Source organism: Dasypus novemcinctus, chromosome 21, assembly GCF_030445035.2.
Source record: "Dasypus novemcinctus isolate mDasNov1 chromosome 21, mDasNov1.1.hap2, whole genome shotgun sequence".
NCBI lineage: Eukaryota > Metazoa > Chordata > Mammalia > Cingulata > Dasypodidae > Dasypus > Dasypus novemcinctus.
Genome location: NC_080693.1, coordinates 41,917,306 through 41,938,127, shown reverse-complemented (window position 1 = coordinate 41,938,127; position 20,822 = coordinate 41,917,306). Strand labels below are relative to the sequence as shown.

At 36.6% G+C, this 20,822-nt stretch overlaps 1 protein-coding gene across 18 annotated transcripts in view; it reads right to left on the bottom strand.

Moving 5' to 3' along the window:
* The window catches only part of SYNRG (synergin gamma), a 119,965-nt gene that overhangs the window by 85,086 nt on the left and 14,057 nt on the right, over nt 1–20,822 (bottom strand). For 5 of the 18 annotated variants that reach the window (XR_011646835.1, XR_011646834.1, XM_058283188.2 and 2 more), the window contains exons 3-10: nt 19,592–19,710; nt 9,574–9,704; nt 8,793–8,898; nt 7,978–8,089; nt 4,458–4,667; nt 3,218–3,448; nt 1,941–2,018; nt 148–344 (exon numbers count right to left, since the gene is read on the bottom strand). Coding sequence is in view for 12 of the 18 variants with exons in the window: in XM_058283188.2 (XP_058139171.1) it covers nt 148–344; nt 1,941–2,018; nt 3,218–3,448; nt 4,458–4,667; nt 7,978–8,089; nt 8,793–8,898; nt 9,574–9,704; nt 19,592–19,710 (1,184 nt within the window). In the remaining 6 variants the exon portion in view is untranslated. Of the gene's footprint in view, nt 1–147; nt 345–1,940; nt 2,019–3,217; nt 3,449–4,457; nt 4,668–7,977; nt 8,090–8,792; nt 8,899–9,573; nt 9,705–19,591; nt 19,714–20,822 lie in introns of all 18 variants that reach the window. The other 13 variants (XR_011646837.1, XR_011646836.1, XM_058283196.2 and 10 more) reach the window with 3 other exon arrangements.

Genomic DNA, 20,822 nt, shown 5'->3' with positions numbered 1-20,822 from the left:
ATTATACATTTTTAAAGTACAACCTCCTGAAAATGATCCAAACTGTAATGTGCAAGGAGTTCTACACTGTTATACTGAATAAAGGTTTCATTTTCTTTCAGTTTATATTGAGAAGTTATATGTTCTACCTTAAGAAACACCATCTACCTGTGTTATAGCTATCATGGCCAGAACAGTATAAAGTTCTTCTTTAGTAAGTTTGCCAGGTGTAGTTCGATTAGCTAAGGCCCATATCTGTCCAAGAGTTTCCCTGGGAAGTCCAGATGCCATCAGAATGGGATAAAGTTTAGCAGTATCTATTCCAGTTGGAGTCATTGTGGTTTCTAAAATTTTCTTATAGGTATCTGTGAAAGAAAAGACCAGTTTACAAATGTAAACACATTACAAGTGATTCATGTTTTTGTTGGTGTTGCTGTTACTATACAAGCATAATATTAGACCAAACTGCTTTAATAGACCATTTCTAATCTAACCATAACAGGGTTTGAATTGCTATAAAATATCCAAGTGGAAATATCCGGTAGACAATTAGGTCTGAAGCTCAGAAGAGAAGTTACAGCTTGGTCCTAAAGATTTAGGACTGAAAGTAAGAGAAAGTCTTATAATTCATCAGTAGTTTGTAATGACAATAAGTTAGAGGTGGTAATAACCAGCTGCTATGAATTTTAAAAGAGAAGAAAGTAAAGAGTAACAACGATGGGAACAGTATGAAAATAGCAATTAGAAGGAAGAATTATACTCTCTCTCCTGGCGCAATGGAACAGAGGCCATGAAAGCAAACACCAGAGGGAAAGGTGCTATGGAAATAGAGCCTTCAGAGAAAGACCTGGTTTCAGTTAAGGTGAGGAAGCAGAATAAGTGTTTGAAAACAGGAACAGACAAGTTGGAGAGTTTGTCACAATAAAATGGGGCTTCCAAAGGACAAAGTGGGAAAGGTTTTCAGTGGTAGAGATGACACATAAAATATGTTGTTTATCTGAATTCAAATTTAACTGGGAGTATCCTATATGTTTATTTGTAAATTGACAACCCTAGTTTAGTGGTTTCTTCCAAAAAGGAGCTCAGCAATAGGAATCTTGCATGAGTTTTTGTTAACTAACAAGAAGAAAGAACTTTAGTCTATGGCCAACTTAGAAAACTGAAGATCTAATGAAAGTTATCTTTTGTTTCCAAAGGTTTGACAAAGTACAGTGAATTAGATATATTAAAACTGATTAGTATATGCTCCTGTATAGTCATTATTCTATGCACATCATTTGATTTAAAAGACTATTTCCTTACATTAAATTCGGTAACATCACAAAATATATACCTTAGTGATTTTTTTGGCTTAGCAGCAATAGTATATACAAAGAAAAAAGTAAACACCACTTTCCAGTATAGAAAAAGATGCCACCTGATCTTTTTTTTAACACAGAATTTTTTTTTTTTAAGATTTTATCTATTTATTTCTACTCTCATTGTTTGTGTTCACTGTTTGCTGTTTGCTCTCTGTGTCCATTCATTGTGCACTCTCTGAGTCTGCTCATCTTCTCTTTAGGAGGCACTGGGAACTAAACCCAGGACCTCCCATGTGGGAGAGGTGCTCAATTGCTTGGGCCACCTCCGCTCCCTGCTTTGTTGTGCCCCTCATTGTGTTTCCTCTCTGTGTCTCTTGTTGCATCATCTTGTCACATTGGCTTATTGTGCCAGCCTGTCGTGCCAGCTTGCTGTCTTGCTCATCCTCTCTAGGAGGTACTGGGAACCGAACTGAGGACCTCCCATGTGTTAGGCAGGCACCCAAATACTTGAGCCACATCCACTTCTCTCACCTTATCTTTTACTTCATATAGTATCACATGACAAGTCATAAAAGGGTAAGTTACAATTCCTTTTGCATATTTTGTAATTATGACAGAAAATATTTACAATTTTATATCTACTACAGTGTTTTTTTTTACCTGGAACCAAACTCTCATTGTAAATCCAAGGAGGCATTCTGGACTGAACAGGATCCTGTGAAGGAAATACTCCCACACCTAAAAGATAAGGAACATTATCTAATGCACATAATGTCTGTGGAAGATGGGGAAAATCACACTAGTGGTTTTTTATTAAGAAGAGCACTGATTGGAGGCCCTAAAGGAAAAAAAAGTCACCAATATAACTAAAATATTTGGTTTCTAAACAAATCTTGTACATTAACTATGTCCTAAAGAGTAAAGAAAAAATAAAATGTACCAACTCAGTATTCTGAATCATGAAGCTTGCACCATCTCATATGCATTACAATTTAAACATATGATAGACAGTAGTTAAAAAATTATATATATAAAAATTTAGTTGTCCAAGCTTTACCTACAGCTTTTAATACAATACTGCTTCTTTTCGAAGTCTGATTTTTTTAAACTTGAATATAATACTTTTGTCTTAGATGCTTAGTTTTGTTTTTCAAAGCACAACACAATAAATTATTTTTTTTGTTTTGTTTTGGGTTTTCGTGTGTGTTCGGGTTTTTTTTTTTTTTTGAGGTACCGAAGCTGGGTAATAAACCTGGGACCTCATGTGTGGGAAGCTGGCATTCAACAAGAGCCACATCCACTCCCTGGAGTTGGTTTTGTCATTTGTTTCCTTGTTGTTGTTTTTTTTTTAGGAGGCACCAGGGACTGAACCTGGGACCACCCGTGTTTGAAGCAGGCACTCAACTGCTTGAGCCACATCCGCTCCCCTACAATAAATTCTTGTCCAGTAAAATATCCTCCAAAAGTTTGTCTCCCAGGCTGCCCACATTCTAATTTCTCTCTGCAAGGTGAGTTTAAAAATTTTGAATCTATTAGGCAGTAGGCATATGATTTATTTCAGGGAGAGCAAAACTACATTCTCCTTGGTGACTTTTCAAGTTATAATTTTAACTTCTTAACCTTTATGGAAGAACAGAAATTATGAGGGGAGGGGGGAGACAGCTTTTATAAAATAAGAGGGAAGGAAAATTTAAAGCAGGAATGATTTCGATTAAGAAAACCGGTTATCAAAATCACTTTTTAAAAAGGAATAAGCGTGTTGAAAGAATTCAGAGCAAAATCTTAATGGTTAATTAGAGAAAGGAATGCATTATATTTTAAGCAAGATTTCAACTAGCAAAATCACGCAGCAGTCACGTGAAGATTAATGCTGAAGATGTTAGCATTTAAGCGACATTTGGTTAAAAGAATTTTTGCAGAGCATTTCATGAGCTCACCACTCTCTTCAATTGACAGGTTTTGGTCTGAAGTCTTTTCTGTCTCAGCAATGGTGGCACCACTTACACATCCATCTATAGCACCCCTGTAACTGGCCGTTAAACTGGGATGGCTCTTACTGGAAACAGGGCCTAGGGTTTTGTGCCCAACTTCAGAAGTAGTTAATTTACGTTCCTGCCCAGATGTACTTATATCACAAGATACTAGGAGTTTCTTCTCCAAGGAAAGGCCTAAACAAACAGTATGAAGGATTATTTGTATGCAACTGCATGTTACCATCTCTTCAACCACCCATTTCCAGCCCCATTTCCTAAAAGGGAAGGCCCTGCCACATATAATGCAAACTTTTAAAATAATTCAATCATTATACATCTGTGTAGGCCTTGAAAGACTTTAGAGATTTTCGAGAATAGACATATTATCTACTTTGATTCTCCAGCATCCTACGAGACAGTAGGTAGAATAGTATAGTGGAAGGAGCATTAACTTAGAACCTGGAGCTCTACATAAGACATAGACACTTCCACTAACTACTGGGGAGACCTCTGGCCAGTAACATCATCTTTAGATCTGCTTCCACATTTGCCAAATGAGAGAGCTAGAATTAAGTACTCATCTCCTAAGATCTCTCCTGGCACTATACTATGACTCAAGATAGAGTACGTACAACTGCCCTCATTATTTCATAGATGATAAAACTGTGGCAGAAAAATGTCTAAAGACTTGTCCAGGGACAAACAGATAATAAGGGGAGTGCCTGGATCTCTGACCTCAAGGGCTCATTCTGTCATCAAACCAGAGAAAGAATTTTCAAAAGTTGCTTTCCCTGGCTCTTTATTCTTAAGAAAATGACATGTGACTTTCCCAAACAAAAGAGTAATCTCCTTAAGAAACCAGTTTGTTTTTAAAGTTCTAAGATGGTCTAAATAGCTTCTAACTTAGGAGCAAACATTTTAAATCACGTTCCTCGAATATAAGGCCCCCCAAATTTAAAAATCTAGTCTTATTTTGGTGAATTCCTCCAGCACTCATACAATTTATGTACAAGTTTCTTTGCTAACATCACTGTACTATTCTACTTATATTGTAGAAGTAAATTTTTGTAGATTATTTTAAGCACATTTTCATTAATAATACTAGGGGTTACCTGCTTTCTGTACACTGTGTGAGGCTGAAGCGTAGAGAAATATGGAATTTGCCCAGGGACACCAAGTATGGCAAAAGATACTGAAATCTGACCTGGAGGGAAAGGCTGTGTCCCAGCCTTCTGTGTATGCAACTGGCCAACTGGGGTGGTGAGATGGAAAGACTGAAAAGGCTGGGAAGTGGAAGAAGGCCCACATGTGGGAAATTCAACAGGTCCCTGTATAAAGTCACTGAATTCTTCTTCATCAAGAAAGGCAGGTGATGGGGAGACATTTATAGTAGAATGAGATGGTGTGGGACAATCTGCGAAATGGAAAATGGCAATGAAACACAGAGAAATAAAAATCAACAGGGAAAAAGAAATTAAGATGTAATACAATTCCAAAAGGATATACTGAAACATGACTAGTGGAAAATGAACAAGAAATAACACAAGTAACAAGAGTCAAATGGAATTATACAATGCATGCAAAACTCTGTGATGTCTATTTATACACAATTTAATGTCTTTTTAAAATGAGGTTTTATACTTATTTTGCATTTGGCTCAAAGAAAAATGCAAAATACAATTTCTTCCCTTCTTTTATTAGGTGATTTCTAATTTTTTCCCCCTAATTGAAACCATTAATAATTTACATCGAAATGGTGATTACTTTTGAAACCCAAATGATCTTTCTGGAAAATATTCTCTTAAAACAATATATACAAAATATTAGAAAACCCACCTATATGTTGGTTTTGGACAAATATAAACTCTGAGGACTAAATTTCATTATGCCATTAAGCAACTATGATGGTTAAGTTCATGTGTCAACTTGGGTAGGTTATGGTGTCCAGTTGTTTGGTCAAGCAAGCACTGGCCTGATTGTTAATGTGAGCATATTTTGTGGACTTAAATAATTAGTCAGTTGATTGTATCTATGGTTGATGACATCTACAATCAACAAAGAAGAGTGCCTTCAGTAATGAGAGAAGTCTCATCCAATCAGTTGAAGGCCTTAAGAGGGGGAAGTGACGATTTTAGCAGTTAGGAAGAATTTCTATCTCTACTTCAGCCAGCCAGCTTCTCCTGGGGAATTCACCACCTTCATGGAGTTCCCAATATGAGGCCTGCCCTAAAGCTTGTGGACTGGCCAATCCCCATGGTCATGTGAGCCAAATCCTATAATAAATCTCATAATATTTATGTACATTTACATAAACATCTTGTCAGTTCTGTTTCTCTTGAGAACCCTAATACAGGAACAATGTACAATACAAACTTGTAATTTTTCATGTCATGCCTGATCCAGACACTTTGTAGAGATCACATTTCAGTAAAGTTAATTTATAAGGAATGAAAATTACAAAAGATAATAAGAACAGTAAACACATTACCAAGACGATACTTTTTTGTGGAAAGCATAAAAATTGGAATACCATTAGAGTACTAAGTTATATAACTCAACAATCAATTTAAGAAAGTGAACCTTAACTGAAGACTGTTTAAAAGATCTTTGACACTAAAGGATATGAATAAATAACATTGTGGTGTTTATATTATGAAATATGAGATTTATTTATGTAAAAACCCTCTCTACAGGAGCCACATTGACACAAGGCTCATTAACAATACGATATTATCATTGCTTTTTAACCACTGTGAATTGCTTTAGTATTTTCTAAAGCCTAATGTTAAAAGGAGTTTTTTTTTTTAAAAAAAAGTTCTCATCTGAAAAACAGGGATGTACATGCTTATTTCCTCTCTTTTGTATCAATGAAATAAATACTGCAAAGCATTTAAAGTTCTGTGAAAGATGAATAATGAATACTTGAAATTATTGCCTTAATTTTACTAAAAAAAAAAAAAAAGGCCATGCTATTTTTAACTCAAAACCTCCTAACAATAGTTACGAAGAGTGTAAACTTAGGTTCCCAATTTGAGTTTCTCAGAATAATAAAACAGTAGTAATAGAAACCTGAGAGCTACTTGGAATATATTTAAAAGGCATACTGGATCCATACTGTTGATTAGCAAAAAGTCTGCAAAGGCTGAAACAATGTTACTTTGCATTTGGCTGGAATTATGTTAAATCTACATGGTAAACGTTTTGGCTCATAAACATGGTAAACGTTTTGGCTCATAAACTCTTGAAGTTACATATATGATTAATAAAAAACATAAAAATTATGTAATAAATACAGTTTGTATGTTAAATATTTTTAAACAAACAGTCTATAGGGGAAAGTTAAAAGATACTTTTGGTAAAAAGGCAAGAAACTCTTTTTCTATACACTAGGGCCTAGGTTTAAAACCGTAACTAGGGAGGATCTAGAAACTCCCAGGCTTGCTTCAGGAAAATCTTTTTTCTACTCAGTATGCTAACTAGAAAATGTTAAGTGCACTAATGTTGACTGAATTCACAAGATTTGAACATCAAAACACCAACTGGTTATTTAACATTCTTAAATCATAGCTGGTTGCCCAAAAAAGGAAACTCAACAAGGATAGAAAAGTGTTTGACCTAACAATGACTATCCCTCTCTGCCTTCCTCTTCTTTTTCTAGGTTCCATGCTGAGCACAGTTTTAATATTAATTCCTAGTGTCTATTCTTAAATTACTTGACTAGTTTATTCACTTTATAATTCTCATTTTTAGATATACTACCACTTCCTGAACTCAATCTGGTTGCTAATGTCCATTCTCTCTTCAATCTTTGTGGCCTATTTTTGGAATCAGATTTGGGTATATAACCTAACAAATGAAATTGCTAAGACAGAGTCAAAGCTGTCCCAGAAAATCAAGATTGTGTGTCAAAATTATATTATGCTCTCCTGATTTCACCTATAAAAATACTATAATTCAAGGATTTAAGATAAAGTGTATCAATGTAATTGATACCAGCCTAAGACAGCAGTTTCTTGGTTGACTGACTTAGGAAAACTGCTTACCTATTAATGGCATACTATTCTTAACGTTAGATGATAATGAAATGTTAAAATATTGAATTTAAAAGAGGATGTGGTAACAGTTCAAGCAAAGACAGGCTTAATTTCAGTAAATATTCAAAGCAAAAAAACAAAAGCTTTCCCTTCACCCTGCTCTAAGCAGCCTTTTTTTTTTTTTTTGCTTACCTGATACAAGCCACAAAGAAAAGTGTTAAAGAAACTAAAATTTCATGAGGAGCATTATTAAACCTATGGCTTTTTGTTTAAAAAGGACATTTTAAGAATTTATAAGTTTAATAACATTGAATAATAAAATGAGGTAACTCATAAAAGGTAAAATTAATTTTAAAACAATGAAAACAAATGGAAAACTCATTTATTACATTTGAGTTAGCAGATTTTACTAATGTTAACATACTCACTTATACAGAGAAGATTTACAACTGAAGTTGTCATATTGACATTTAACTAGAAGACAAAGAGGTTTCTTCCTCCCAAGATAGTTATCCAGACCAGAGCTCTTAACCCACTGTAAATTTTAAAACATCCAAATCTCTTCTTTGTTTGAAGAAGGGTTCAGCACTGACTCTAAACACACACATAATGAGCAAAACCAAACACATGGAAACTATAAATCATATTCAAAGAAAAGAAAATTTTAATGCCTCTTAGAATTAAAACTACCTGGTTTCTTGGGGTGTGACGCTGGAGTAGGGTGCATCTTAGCATCTCTGGAAAACCCATCCAAGTTTCCTTTTATGGCTTCCAAAGCATCATCTCTACTTTTTTCTCCTGTCTAAGAGATAATACATGTATGTATATTTCTTCACTCATCTCTCACTTCTTCCTGGACCCTCCCAAATTAAAAGAAAAGCAAAGATTTTACTCTATTTCTGATATTTTTACATGTTTTCTTTTTAGGAAGTATTGGAAATTGAACCCAGGACCCTTGTACTCAGGAAGCAGGAGCTCAACCACTGAGCTATATCTGCTCCCCAATGAAAGTTGGGTGGGTTTTTTTTTGCTTTGTTTGTTGTCTTTAGGAGGTACCAGGGATCAAACCCAGGACCTTGTACATGGGAAGCAGGTGCTCAATCCCTTGAGCTACAACCATTCCCCTACCACATATTTCTGATAATGAGTTCTCCAAGTCAGAAAGGCACTGATAAACATATAAAGCAAAGGTATAAAATGACACTCCATAGACTATAAAAATATTAAAAGGCCCATTTAGAAACACTTTAGAATAAAGATACTGGATATTATATATACTGAATATACTCAATTTTATATCAGTAAGTTGAGGATTAATGTTTTTTACAAAAAAGATTACAATCATTGCCATGGTGGTACATCTTTACTTCAGAACTCAGATAACCCAATATGAAAGGAACCAACCACAGTCTCAGCTAGGGCTGTTGTTTCAGTGACAAAATCCACAGAATGAGTGAGAAGAGGCACATATGGGATGTGTGTGTGTTTGTGTGGGAATGTATTACCTTGGGTTTCACACTACTCAGAAGTCTGAGCTTTTGCTTCTGCTCTTCAAACTGGCGTCTTTTTCTTTCTTCTTCTAAGAGTTTTTGCTGTTGTTCAAATCGTTTTCTGAAGGAAAAATATCTAGTGAAGAACCAGCTTCAGGGATTATCAACTGTGTTATATTCAGATCTCTAGTAACAGTTTGAGCAATATCATCTTGCATTTCTAGAACTATAAACTCCACCGCTAATTATATCTAATTTTTTCCTTATGACAATCCTGTTTTCCCACTATATTAATTTCAAAATATTTGAAATGACTAAAAAAACAATTTACCTAAATTACACATATGAATTTATTTCTTGTGCTGTTTTCAAGGGGAGGAGATAACCTTATTCATAAAAAGTAATCTCAAAAAAGAGGCAAGCAGGCAAACATAAAAACATTCTTTGCTCTTCATATAAAAAGGAACTTCCTCTTGAGAAGACAGTGTCATATGGGAGAAACACTACTCTGGGAACCATGAGGCATACATGTGGATACAGTTTTTGTTAGTAACTGTGTAACCTTGTCTGGCAAGTCACTTCATTTCTCTGGACCTCCCTTTCCTTAGGTGCAAAATAAGAGGGTTAAATTAAAGGATGTCTAAAGTCCCTCCTGGCTGTAAACTTATAAGTATTTTAAAGAATTTTAAAGGCAACTTTACGTTTTGGTTTTCAAATCTGCATTAGATAACATTTGACAATTTTTAAAGTAGCTGCTGTCAATCTTCTTTATCCTTGAATCTGAGAAGTGTCTTACTGTTGCTCTTCAGCAAACTGTTTCTGCATGTCTGGAGTGTATTGTGGGCCTGGAGGACGCATTCCCAGGAATGGCGCTTGCCCCATGTAAGGCATTCCTGCTGCTGGCACTGCTCCCATCGGTATCCCTGCCTAGAAGAAACAGACAAAAGCACAGAAAGCAAAATTTCTCCTTTTAACTATCACAAAGGTAAATTATCATTTCCATAACAAGTTTTTTTTTAATAACAAACTATATTATTGCATTTTTATAAAAGATTCAAAGAATAAAGGCAAAAACAGGAAAGTTCCCCTTCATATTTCACTCCTTCCATTCCCTTCACTGTCTCAGAGATGCCTACTGCTTTCAGTCTAGGTGTATGTGTGTAAAACTCTTAAAGGCTGTATGTTTATGCCAGCATGCATACATTAGTTATATTCTCATGAGCTCATTAATCCATACTCTGAGTGGATGTATCATATCTTACACTATTTCCAGCACTAGCTAAGAGTATGGCATATGGCAGTCATTCCACAAATCAAATTAAGCCTGATTTCCCAATATCTAAGATAGGATAATGAATATTTTGATGACCAGAGGCCTGGAACACAAACTTTTACAGAAAGTAAAGTATATTTAGTCAATAAATGACATACTAATACAACAGTTAAAGCTTATTGAAGTATTTAGAAATAAGAATAGTATGACACAAAAGCTAATCACAGGAAAGCGGATTTGACTCAGTGGATAGAGCATCTGCCTACCACATGGGAGATCCAGGGTTCAAAGCCAGGGCCTCCTGACCCATATGATGAGCTGCCCCATGCGCAGTGCTGAGGCACGCAAGGAGTGCCGTGCCACGCCGGGGTGTCCCCTGCAAAGGGGAGCCCCACACTCAAGGAGTGCGCCCTGTAAGGAGAGCCACCCAGCACAAAAAAAGTGCAGCCTGCCCAGGAGTGGCGCTGCATACCTGGAGAGTTGATGCAGTAAGATGACGCAACAGAAAGAGACACAGATTCCCAGTGCCGCTGACAAGAATAGAAGTGGACATAGAAGAACACACAGCAAATAGACACAGAGAGCAGACAACTGGGCGGGGGAGGGCAGGGAAGGGCGGGGAAGGGGAGAGAAATAAATAAAATATTTTTAAAAAAAGCTAATCACGAAATCTATTAATGATGAAGACAATGATAATGATAATAGCTATTTTTTACTGAGTTAAAGCTCTTCTACTCTTCAACCTTCTCCCTGAAAGGTACCCCCTTTGATCCCCTAAAAAGTTGGCCATCCTCTGAAGCTCTCTCCTTTGGAGACTGCTGTTTCTCTGCCATATTCCCTGTAGGTGAGGAATATTCATCCTCGCTTCTTCAAGACCCCTTCTCTTCTCTCTTCCTTCAAAAACCTGAATACATTTTAATTGCTTGTCATTGGACTTTATCGTTTACTATCTACCTTGTTCAAGTCATCTACTGACCCTCAACTGCTTCACTCCAATAAATGAAGACTTCAGAACGCGGCTATCTTCCATTCTATCCCCAAACTGCTTTTGATGACTTAAAAAATCACATGATGACTCATCTAACATGTGGCCTCTCAGGTCTTTGAACTCTTCACCGAAATCATGTCCAACATACCATTTTAGCTTCCCATGCCAAAGTTGTACCCTTGATCTTATCAGCAGCATCTACAAACCTTAATTTTAGACTTCTCAGCACTTGATCATCACCTCTTATCCTTCCAGCTCATCAACTCCAGCAATTCTCCTACCTCACTGACACCTCTCATTCACTAATCTTACCACTTTAACCAGTACCCAATTATCCTTAACATGTCCTCACTTCTTGCCCAGTTTAGATTCCAGGGTTCAATACTGTAATGTCCTTAGAAACATCCTTAACTTTCCACTTCCTTGGTGTGGTCTCCTAGAAAACCCCACTCCTGATTAGAATTAAAATAAATCACGTTCTCTTATGTTTATACTTGAAGAGCTGAACCCTGCTAGAGAGAAGCAAACTGGGGATTCACTTTAAATTCTTGACTACAAATCTCAAATGTACTGTCAAAATAGCCCAGTTTTGAAAGGAGTTCTACTATGTAAGATTTCAATACTGTGAAATTTATTCAGATTTGCTATGGCCCAGTATATGGTCAATTTTTATAGACATTCCATGTTTTCTTAAAAAGGTATATTTTGCGTTGATGGGAACAGTGCCCTGTTTTATGTCCATTAGTCAATCTTGTTAAGAAGATTGTTCAAACATTTATTTTTTTTCTTCCCCTCCCCCTCCCTGCTATTTCTATATTAACATTTAATATAATTATTCATATATTTGGGTTTAAATTTTTCTTAGTTTGTGATTTGCCCCATCTTTTCTATATTTTGTTTCCTTTCTTGCTAGTTTTTGGATTGCTTGAGTACTTTTTCTAATTCCATTTACTTCACCTCTACTAGTTTAGAGTTTATAACCTTTTAAGATCACCCTTGGAATTATAACGTGCATACTTAATTTATCAAACTCTAATGTAAAAAATACCTTTGTCCTTTTTCTGTAGAATGCAAGAACCTTAGAAAACTAACTTCATTTACTAGATTCCCCAACTTATATGCTATTATCACATGCATATTAAGTTTGGGACTATTTTTAAAAATCCATAAGACATTGCTTCTTTTGTTTTACACAGGCAATGTTCATTTAGATTCAACCACATATGATATAATCTCTCGAATCACTTGCTTTGGAGAGCTTCATGTACCAGTACAAAGGCCTCCCGCCAACAGCCAGCACTGAATCACCAGCCATGTGAGTGAGCCATCTTGGAAACAAATACTCTAGCTTCAGCAAAGCCTCTGGAAGAATGCAGCCCTAGATAACAATAGCCCCCATCAACCTCTTGACTGCAACCTCATGAGAGACCCTGAATCAGAACCACCTAGATAAAGCTACTTGCCAATTCCTGATTCAAAGGAACTGTGAAATAATATTATTTACTGTTTCAAGCCATTAAGTTTGGGGTAATTTGTTATGCAATAATAGATAAATAATACAACTCTATTTGGATTTACTACACATCTTGCAATAGCAACTCAAAGGAGAAAAGATAGCCTTTTCAACAAATAGTACTGAAGCAACTGGATATTCACAAGCCAAAAAGTGAAACTTGACCTAAGTCTCACACCTTATATAAAAAGTAACTCCATGAATGGACTGGGAGAGTGTAAACTACAACAAAAACTATAATCCATGATGTGTAGCAGTGCTCCAAAATGTATTCATCAAATGCAATCAATGCAGCACACTAATGAAAGAAGTTGTTGATGTGGGAAGAGTGGGAGGTATGGGGAGTGGGGTATATGGGAACCTCTTACATTTTTTAATGTAACATTTAGTGTGATTTATGCATCCTTAAAAAAAAGATTTAGGGAAGTGGACTTGGCCCAGTGGTTAGGGCGTCCGTCTACCACATGGGAGGTCCACAGTTCAAATCCCAGGCTTCCTTGACCCGTGTGGAGCTGGCCCATGTGCAGTGCTGATGTGCCCAAGGAATGCCATGCCACGCAGGGGTGTCCCCCATGTAGGGGAGCCCCACGTGCAAGGAGTGCGCCCTGTAAGGAGAGCCACCCAGTGCAAAAGAAAGTGCAGCCTGCCCAAGAATGGTGCCGCACACAGGAAGAGCTGACACAACAAGATGACGCAACAAAAAGAAACATAGATTCCTGTGCCACTGACAACAACAGAAGTGGACAAAGAAAGAACACGCAGCAAATAGACACAGAGAACAGACAACTGGGGAGGGGGAGGGGATAGAAATAAATAAATAAATCTTTAAAAAAGAAAAGATTTTAAAAAAGTAACTCCAAATGGATCACAGACTTAAATTGAAAATATGAAAATATAAAACTTTTAGAAAACTTTCAGGATCTAAGACTAGGCAAAGAGCCTAGCCATTTCATTCCAAGACATTTATCCCAGAGAAATGAATACTAATGTTTACACAAAAATCTGTACATGAAAATGTATAGCAGTTTTATTCATAAAAGCCGAACACTGGAAACCCAAAGGAGCTTGAACAAGCAAATGGTTAAACCAACTGTGGTTTATCCACTTCATGGACTATTACTCAGCAATAAAAAAGGACAAACTATTTATAGCAATGGATAACAGATTAGTATTTCCAGGGGTTAAGGAAGGGTTGGGGTAGGAGAGATGTAGGTGTGACAGTAAAAGAAAAACATGAGGAGATCCTTATGGTGATGGAAACGATCAATGTCAAATACTGGTTGTGATACTATACCACAGTTCTGGAAGATGTTACCATTGGGAAAACTGGATACACTGGATTTCTTTTTGTATTATTTCTTACAACTACATGTGAATCAATGTTTATCTCAAAATAAAAAGTTTTGATTTTTAAAATTTTGATAAAGCTGTTGTGATGTTCATCATATTACTTTGATGAGCAGAAGTGACTGAAAAAAGCCACCTTTGAGTGAAAGCTTTAAGCACCATCTCATGATTTGGCCATTCTTTTTTTCCCCTATGCCAAGAGCCTAAGATGTCCTAGGTAAGGAGTTGCTCCTACAATACAGGTCCCAGAATAAAGAAAACATGGAGCAGAGTAAGAACCAATCGATAAAGGACCTGTACCACAAGTGAAAAATAAACCTTCATTTTTTATAAGTCTCTGAGATTATGGTATTGTTTGTTATGCAGCATAATCTAATGAAAGCTGACTAACATGGATTAAAAATCCACAAAAGCACAACTGTCTTGATGTTAAAATGGACAACTTATTTCCACCTTCTTCCATTTGGAAATGAATAGAAAATGATTCTGGAAGTTTTCTTGAATTTTAAACACAAAAACACAAAAGCTTCATTGGTTAACTGACTTCAACATGACAATGGCTTCAACTTAAATTCTGACTGTAAACTCCCTATAGATACTTACTTATAATTACATATGTGATATTGTGCTACTATATTGACTACATGATAAAATACACAAAAACATAAAATTTTGAAGCATTAAGTAAAAATTAAACATATGTTTTTGATAAGAAGTATTTAAAATAATTTAGTAAATGTACAAAAACCCATTTTGCTCTTGTTTGGTTTTTAGTGAGAGCAATATGAATTAATATATTTAGTTATTTGGGTTTTTTAATAATATGCTTTGTGATTCAGTCATTCAAAGTTCTGACTGCTAGGGTACTTTTATTTGGTTACTTGGCTACCATGGCTGAAGACAATAATTCACAAAGAAAAGGTATCCAAACAGAAAAAGCCATCTTAGGTTGTACTTATAAATCATGATAATATCAATTTTTAAAAAATATTTATTTTACTTTATTTATCCTCCCCACCCCTTGTTTGTGCTTGTTGTCTGCTCTCAGCTCTCCACGGCAATGTGGGCCATCAGCTCTCCGCAGTGGCACAGGCCAGCTTGTCTTCACCAGCAGGCCCTGGAAATTGAACCTGGGGCCTCCCAGATGGTGGACAGGAGGCTAATCGCTTAAGCCACATCCACTTTCTGATAACACCAATTTCATTCACCAATTCTAAAGGAAATTGTGTAATATTTGCTTTAACCCACACTCCCCAACTGTGATCATGACCAGTGATGGAGGGACATAAATTTAGCACAATGAAATACATAGCAAGAAAATTCTATTCAAACTCTTTTGCAGCTCTCAGATTATAATAAAGAAAAGTCACGAGTTAGTGCTGCTATCTTTAATATCTTTCTACTACTTGCTAATTTTATTTTTAATTTGGTTGTGAGCCAATTGAAAGCTCAGAAATATGAAAAGTCCTAAGAATATTAAACACAAAATATTAAATAGTGTAGTATCATTTGAAAGCTTATTTCTGATATTATTAACATTAATACAAGAAATAAAAATAAATGGCTAACACTTCCTGCAAACTCACTTTGTGCCAGGCACTATGCTAAATGCCTTACATAAATTCTTTCACTCGATTCTTTCCTTTACACAACCATATTGCTAAGGTACTTTTAAGTGGGAAAGCTGGGATTAGAATTTAGGTCTCTCTTGACACTAAAATCCATGCCCAGATCCACAATGCCTACAATCACTCAATGTCCTTTTCTAATTATGCTTCCTCAATTTACCTAATGTAAATTATAATGAGCACACACCACCTGCCAGGTACTGTGTTAAGTACTTTACATGCATTAGTTCAATTAATCCTCACAACAATCCTATGGATTAGCTATCGGTATTCTATCCGTAAAGTGGAAACTGAAGATCAGTGAGGATAAAGTTGTCCAAGGTCACGCAATTAACAAATTACCAAATTTCACTGAATCTAAGATGCCATCAATTATAGGGTACATCATTATTTTAAGCATTGTAAGAAAGAAAAATCACTGCCAACTGATTTTGACACCTTAACGATAGTCTTGCATGATCACAGTTGAATTAGGAACATGAGCCTTTCACTGCTTGCAAACATCATCTATTCCAAGGGATTTGGCAATTCTGCTACTTGTGTGATAGGCAACCCTTTAGCTTGTATCTCACAAATAAGATACAATACAGTTTCATCTACATGGGGTATTTTCTTTTCTTCTTATAAAAGCATTTGGCTGATACCTCCAAGAAAATACAGACTTTGAGTCATTCCTCCAAAAACTATATTTACTTTACTAATATCAAATGTATGACTTTCTCCTCTGTTTCCATATCTTTTGTTTTTAATGTTATATCATAATGTAATCTTTTTGAAGAAACAAACTCAACATGGCAGTATAGTACCAACCATGAATATAACTCAGTTGGAAGAAAGGTATGTGAACAGCTCTGACCAAGTTCACATATCTGCAGGCCATGCCAACTATTTCAGAAATGGAAGACAATGATTTTAAGATGCCATCACTTGTAAGCTGCCTTCAGATGTGTTAACATGTGCAAAACAGTCACCTTAGAATTAATAGAATATGGTAGTAAGTGGCAGGACAGGAGGTCAAACCCAGGCCTCTCCACTCTAATGCCCATGCATGCTCATAATCACTATGCTATACTGGCCCTCTGTAAGTAGTACAGGTGCAAAGCATACACACACCACATACCAAGCTGTATTTCAAGTCTCTGAAGCAGTGATTTCCTTACTGAAAATCAATCAAGTGGCTTCTGACTTAGTTTTCAATATGGTTTGAATACAAAGAGTATACACCCATTAGGTGGGAATGAGTATTCCTCTTCTCCTAAGGGTTGTTGTAGCAGTTTGATATGGTTATGAATTCCAAAAATAGATACTAGATTATGTTTGCAATCTGGTCTGTACCAAGGGGTGGGGACTCACAGGTAAAAGACACGGCAAAGGACAGAGTTGAGAGGGTTTTTGATGTTGGCTGACTAATACAGTTGTTTATATTTATCTTCTCTACTTTCTTTCTTTTTTTTTGTTAAAGATTTATTTTATTTATTTCTCTCCCCTTTCCCCCCCCTGCCCCAGCTGTGTGTTCTCTGTGTCCATTTGCTGCATGTTCTTCTTTTTGCCCGCTTCTGTTGTCAGCAGCACGGAAATCTGTGTTTGTTTTGTGTGTCACCTTGCTGTGTCAGCTCTTCCTGTGTGTGGCACCATTCTCGGGCAGGCTGCACTTTCTTTCGCGCTGGGTGGCTCTCCTTATGGGGTGCACTCCTTGTGTGTGTGGGTCCCCTATGTGGGGGACACCCTTGCGTGGCACGGCACTCCTTGCGCGCATCAGCACTGCGCGTGGGCCAGCTCCACACGGGTCAAGGAGGCCCGGGGTTTGAACCGCAGACCTCCCATGTGGTAGATGGATGCCCTAACCACTGGGCCAAGTCTGCTTCCCTTCTCTACTTTCTTATCTTCCATTTAATTCCTCAATCCATTCTAATTTGGCTTTGACCCCACCCCCCAACACTACCAAAATTGCTTTCATCAAGGTCACCGATGTTTTGCTAAATCCAATGAGTAAGGTAAATAATCTTTAATAAGGAGATGGTTTAATAAATGTTGGCAAATGTATAGTATGAAATTTAATTGGCTGTTAAAAATCTTGAGATAGATTTATAGCTCACCAATACTTTTGATTTTTTTTTTCCAGGCATTTGGAGGAGCTGGATATCTCCACTCCTCTGAGGTTAGGCATGGGCCTGTAACTTGCTTTGCTCAATGACCTACCTCCCTGCAGCATTTACTAAGTTAATTTCTTGCTTTCTCTTAAAATTTCGTTATCTCTTGGTTTTAATGACAAGATACATTTTCATGTGCTTTTTATTTTTTTTCTCCATTTCTGAAACTGCTCTTCTTTAATCTCTCTGAGATTTAAATATTGAAATTTTGAAGGCTCTACCACGGACTATTTTCTCCATCTACAGTTTTCTTGGATGTTCTCATTCAACTCTATAGAATCAATTACTTTCTATATGACTCCCAAATCTTTAATTTTTAACCCAGAGTGAAAGAATTTGAGTTCCAGGTCAGTTTACTAAATTTAAACTGCCTCTGGGCAGCTCCACTTGAATGTTTCATAGGTCTTTCAAAGTCACCATGTACAAACAAACAATCCTCTCCAGTATTTCTTTTATTAATAAATAATACAGCCAGTTAGTTGTTCATGCAGAAAATTGGGAATCAACTTGATATCGCCTTCTCCTTTATTTTCAATGAGTCCTATTGATTTTATTTCCTGAAAGTTCTTAAAAACATCCATCTCTACACCCTTCTACGAATACCCTAATTAAAACCACCAATATCTCTCACCTGCTTTCCTACAGCCTTTTAATGATTTCTCCCCCAACCACTCTTGCTTTCCTCTCTCGTGCTAAATCATTCTTCAGACAACAGTCACAATGATTTTTTTGAAATACAAATTTGATCATGCTCCTCCACTGCATTAAACTATTCAATGGTGCTCTAATGCTCTTAAAATAGACTTCAAAATCATTAACATGGTCTGTAAGTTCGCCGCATGACCTGGCCATGCCCACTTCATTTCAAGATACCCTTCTCGTGGCTTACTCTGCTGTAGCAACAACAGCCTCAAACTTGCCAAGCTCCCTTCCACCCCAGGACTTTTATAAATGAAGGTCCTTCTGCCAGTGTGCTCTTCTCCCACCTTTTCATCTGATTAATGATCACTCTTTCTTCAAATTCAGCTTAAATATCATCTCCTCAGGGAAATTTTTCTGATACTCGATGTTAAGTTACGTTCCTAAACATATTCTTATTGCACATTGTGATGGTTAGGCTAATTTGTCAACTTGGCCAGATAATGGTGCCCAGTTGTTTGGTCAAGCAAACGCTGGACTAACAGTAATAAAAGGACATTTTATGGACTTTAAGCATCAATGAGTTGATTACATTGATGGCTGATTACATCTACAATCAACCAAGCAGAATGCCATCAGCAATTTGTGACTCATCAGCTGAAGGCCTTAAAAGGGGAAGTGATTTCAGCATTCAACAAGAGAATTCCCAGCTCTACTTCAGACAGCCAACATCTCCTGGGAACTTATCAAGGACCTTCATCGGAGCCCCTGGTTTGCACCTGCCCTGCAGAATTTGGACTTGTGTGTCTCCATGCTCATGTGAGAGAATTTTATAAAATCTCATACTATTTACAGATATCTCCTGTCAGTTCTGTTTCCCTAGAGAACCCTAAGACACATACGTACCCTTCCTTTGAAGAATTCTCCAAGGTTCATATTTCATATTAAAGTATATGATCAGTTGTAAATGGATAAAATAGCATTCTGATTACATATATCAGTCTCACATATGACATTACTGCTAGACCCTCTAAGAGATAAGTCTGTTTTCAGTATGCTGACAAAGTAAGGTTTTTGAACCTTGGTAAGTTTATCAACCATATGAATATCATTTCTCTTGTTTTCTCTCACTCTTATGAATATATCTTCATTTTATTTTGAAGGAAGCCACATAAGAGACAACTCTATTTCTAAATATGAAGTTAAGTTCTTAGTATGTGAACACTTAAAAACAAACAATAACTCTCTATAAACAATTAGCTAAAGAGTCAAGTACCTGCATAGTAATAGGTCCTTGGGACATTTGTGAGCTGTAATTCATTCCCATCATGCTTTGCATATTAGGCTGCATGACAGAGACCAAGGGAAATCCTTGTTGTTGCATTGGTATCAAGCCTGCTGAAAAACATAAAGGCATCATTAAGTCAATGTCTTCATTTTCTTGAAACATAAGTACCTAAATGACTAGCTATACAGAAGGAAGCACAGTATACAGGAAAAAGCACAGGCTCTGATGTGACAAAGACCTGAGTTTGAAGTCCAATTCTATCACTTATTTAGCTATGTCATCTTGGACAAGTTACAAAACTTTACCTGTAAAATGAGGATAACAATATCTCTTCTACAGAATCTTTGTGTATATTAAAAACATTAATGATATGACCTAATTGTGGTATTCAACCGTCAAGATGGCTCCCGATGATCTCTGCCTCTTGGTATTCCTACCCTGTGTCATCCCCTACCACAGGGCCTGACAAATATAACCAGTAGGATATTGTGGAGATGACACTGTGTGACTTCTGAGGCTAGGTCTTCTTAAGACCTGCAGGTCTACTTCAGACACTGCAGCTTCCTCTTTGTTCTCTTCATCACTTACACTGGGGAAAGCCAGTGCCATGTCACGAGACTATTCAAGAAGTCCTATGGAGAGGTTCATGTGGGCAGGAACTGAGGCCTCCTGTCAAAAGGCAGCTAGAATTTGTAATCTATGTGGGTCATCTTGGAAGTAGATCATCCAGCTCCAAGAGCCTTCAGGGGACTGCAGCCCAGGGCAACATCTTAACTACAATCTCATAAGAGGCCTGAACCAGAACCACCCAGAGAAACTGCTCTGAGTTCCTGACTCACAGACACAGTGTGAAATAATAAAATATTTGTTGTTTATAAAGTTTGGGAGTAATTTGTTATGGAGCAACAGATAACTAGCACAGAAACAGTTAAGAGCATAGATTCTGAAGGCTGACTAGAAATGCCACTTACTAGCTTTGGGACTTTTGGCAACTTGTTTAATTAACTTCTTTCTATGCCTCGATTTCTCATCTGTGAAGCTATTTAATACCTAATATGCTCAAATTTGCTTTTCTTACATGAAGTAAATGTAACATTTATCACAAAACCATCAGCATGCAAAATATACAATGCAATGGCAGTAAAACTATCATGAAAGTATGATTTAGACTACTACACAACTAAGTTTTTCAAATGAAGTATCTTAATAACAGAAAGAA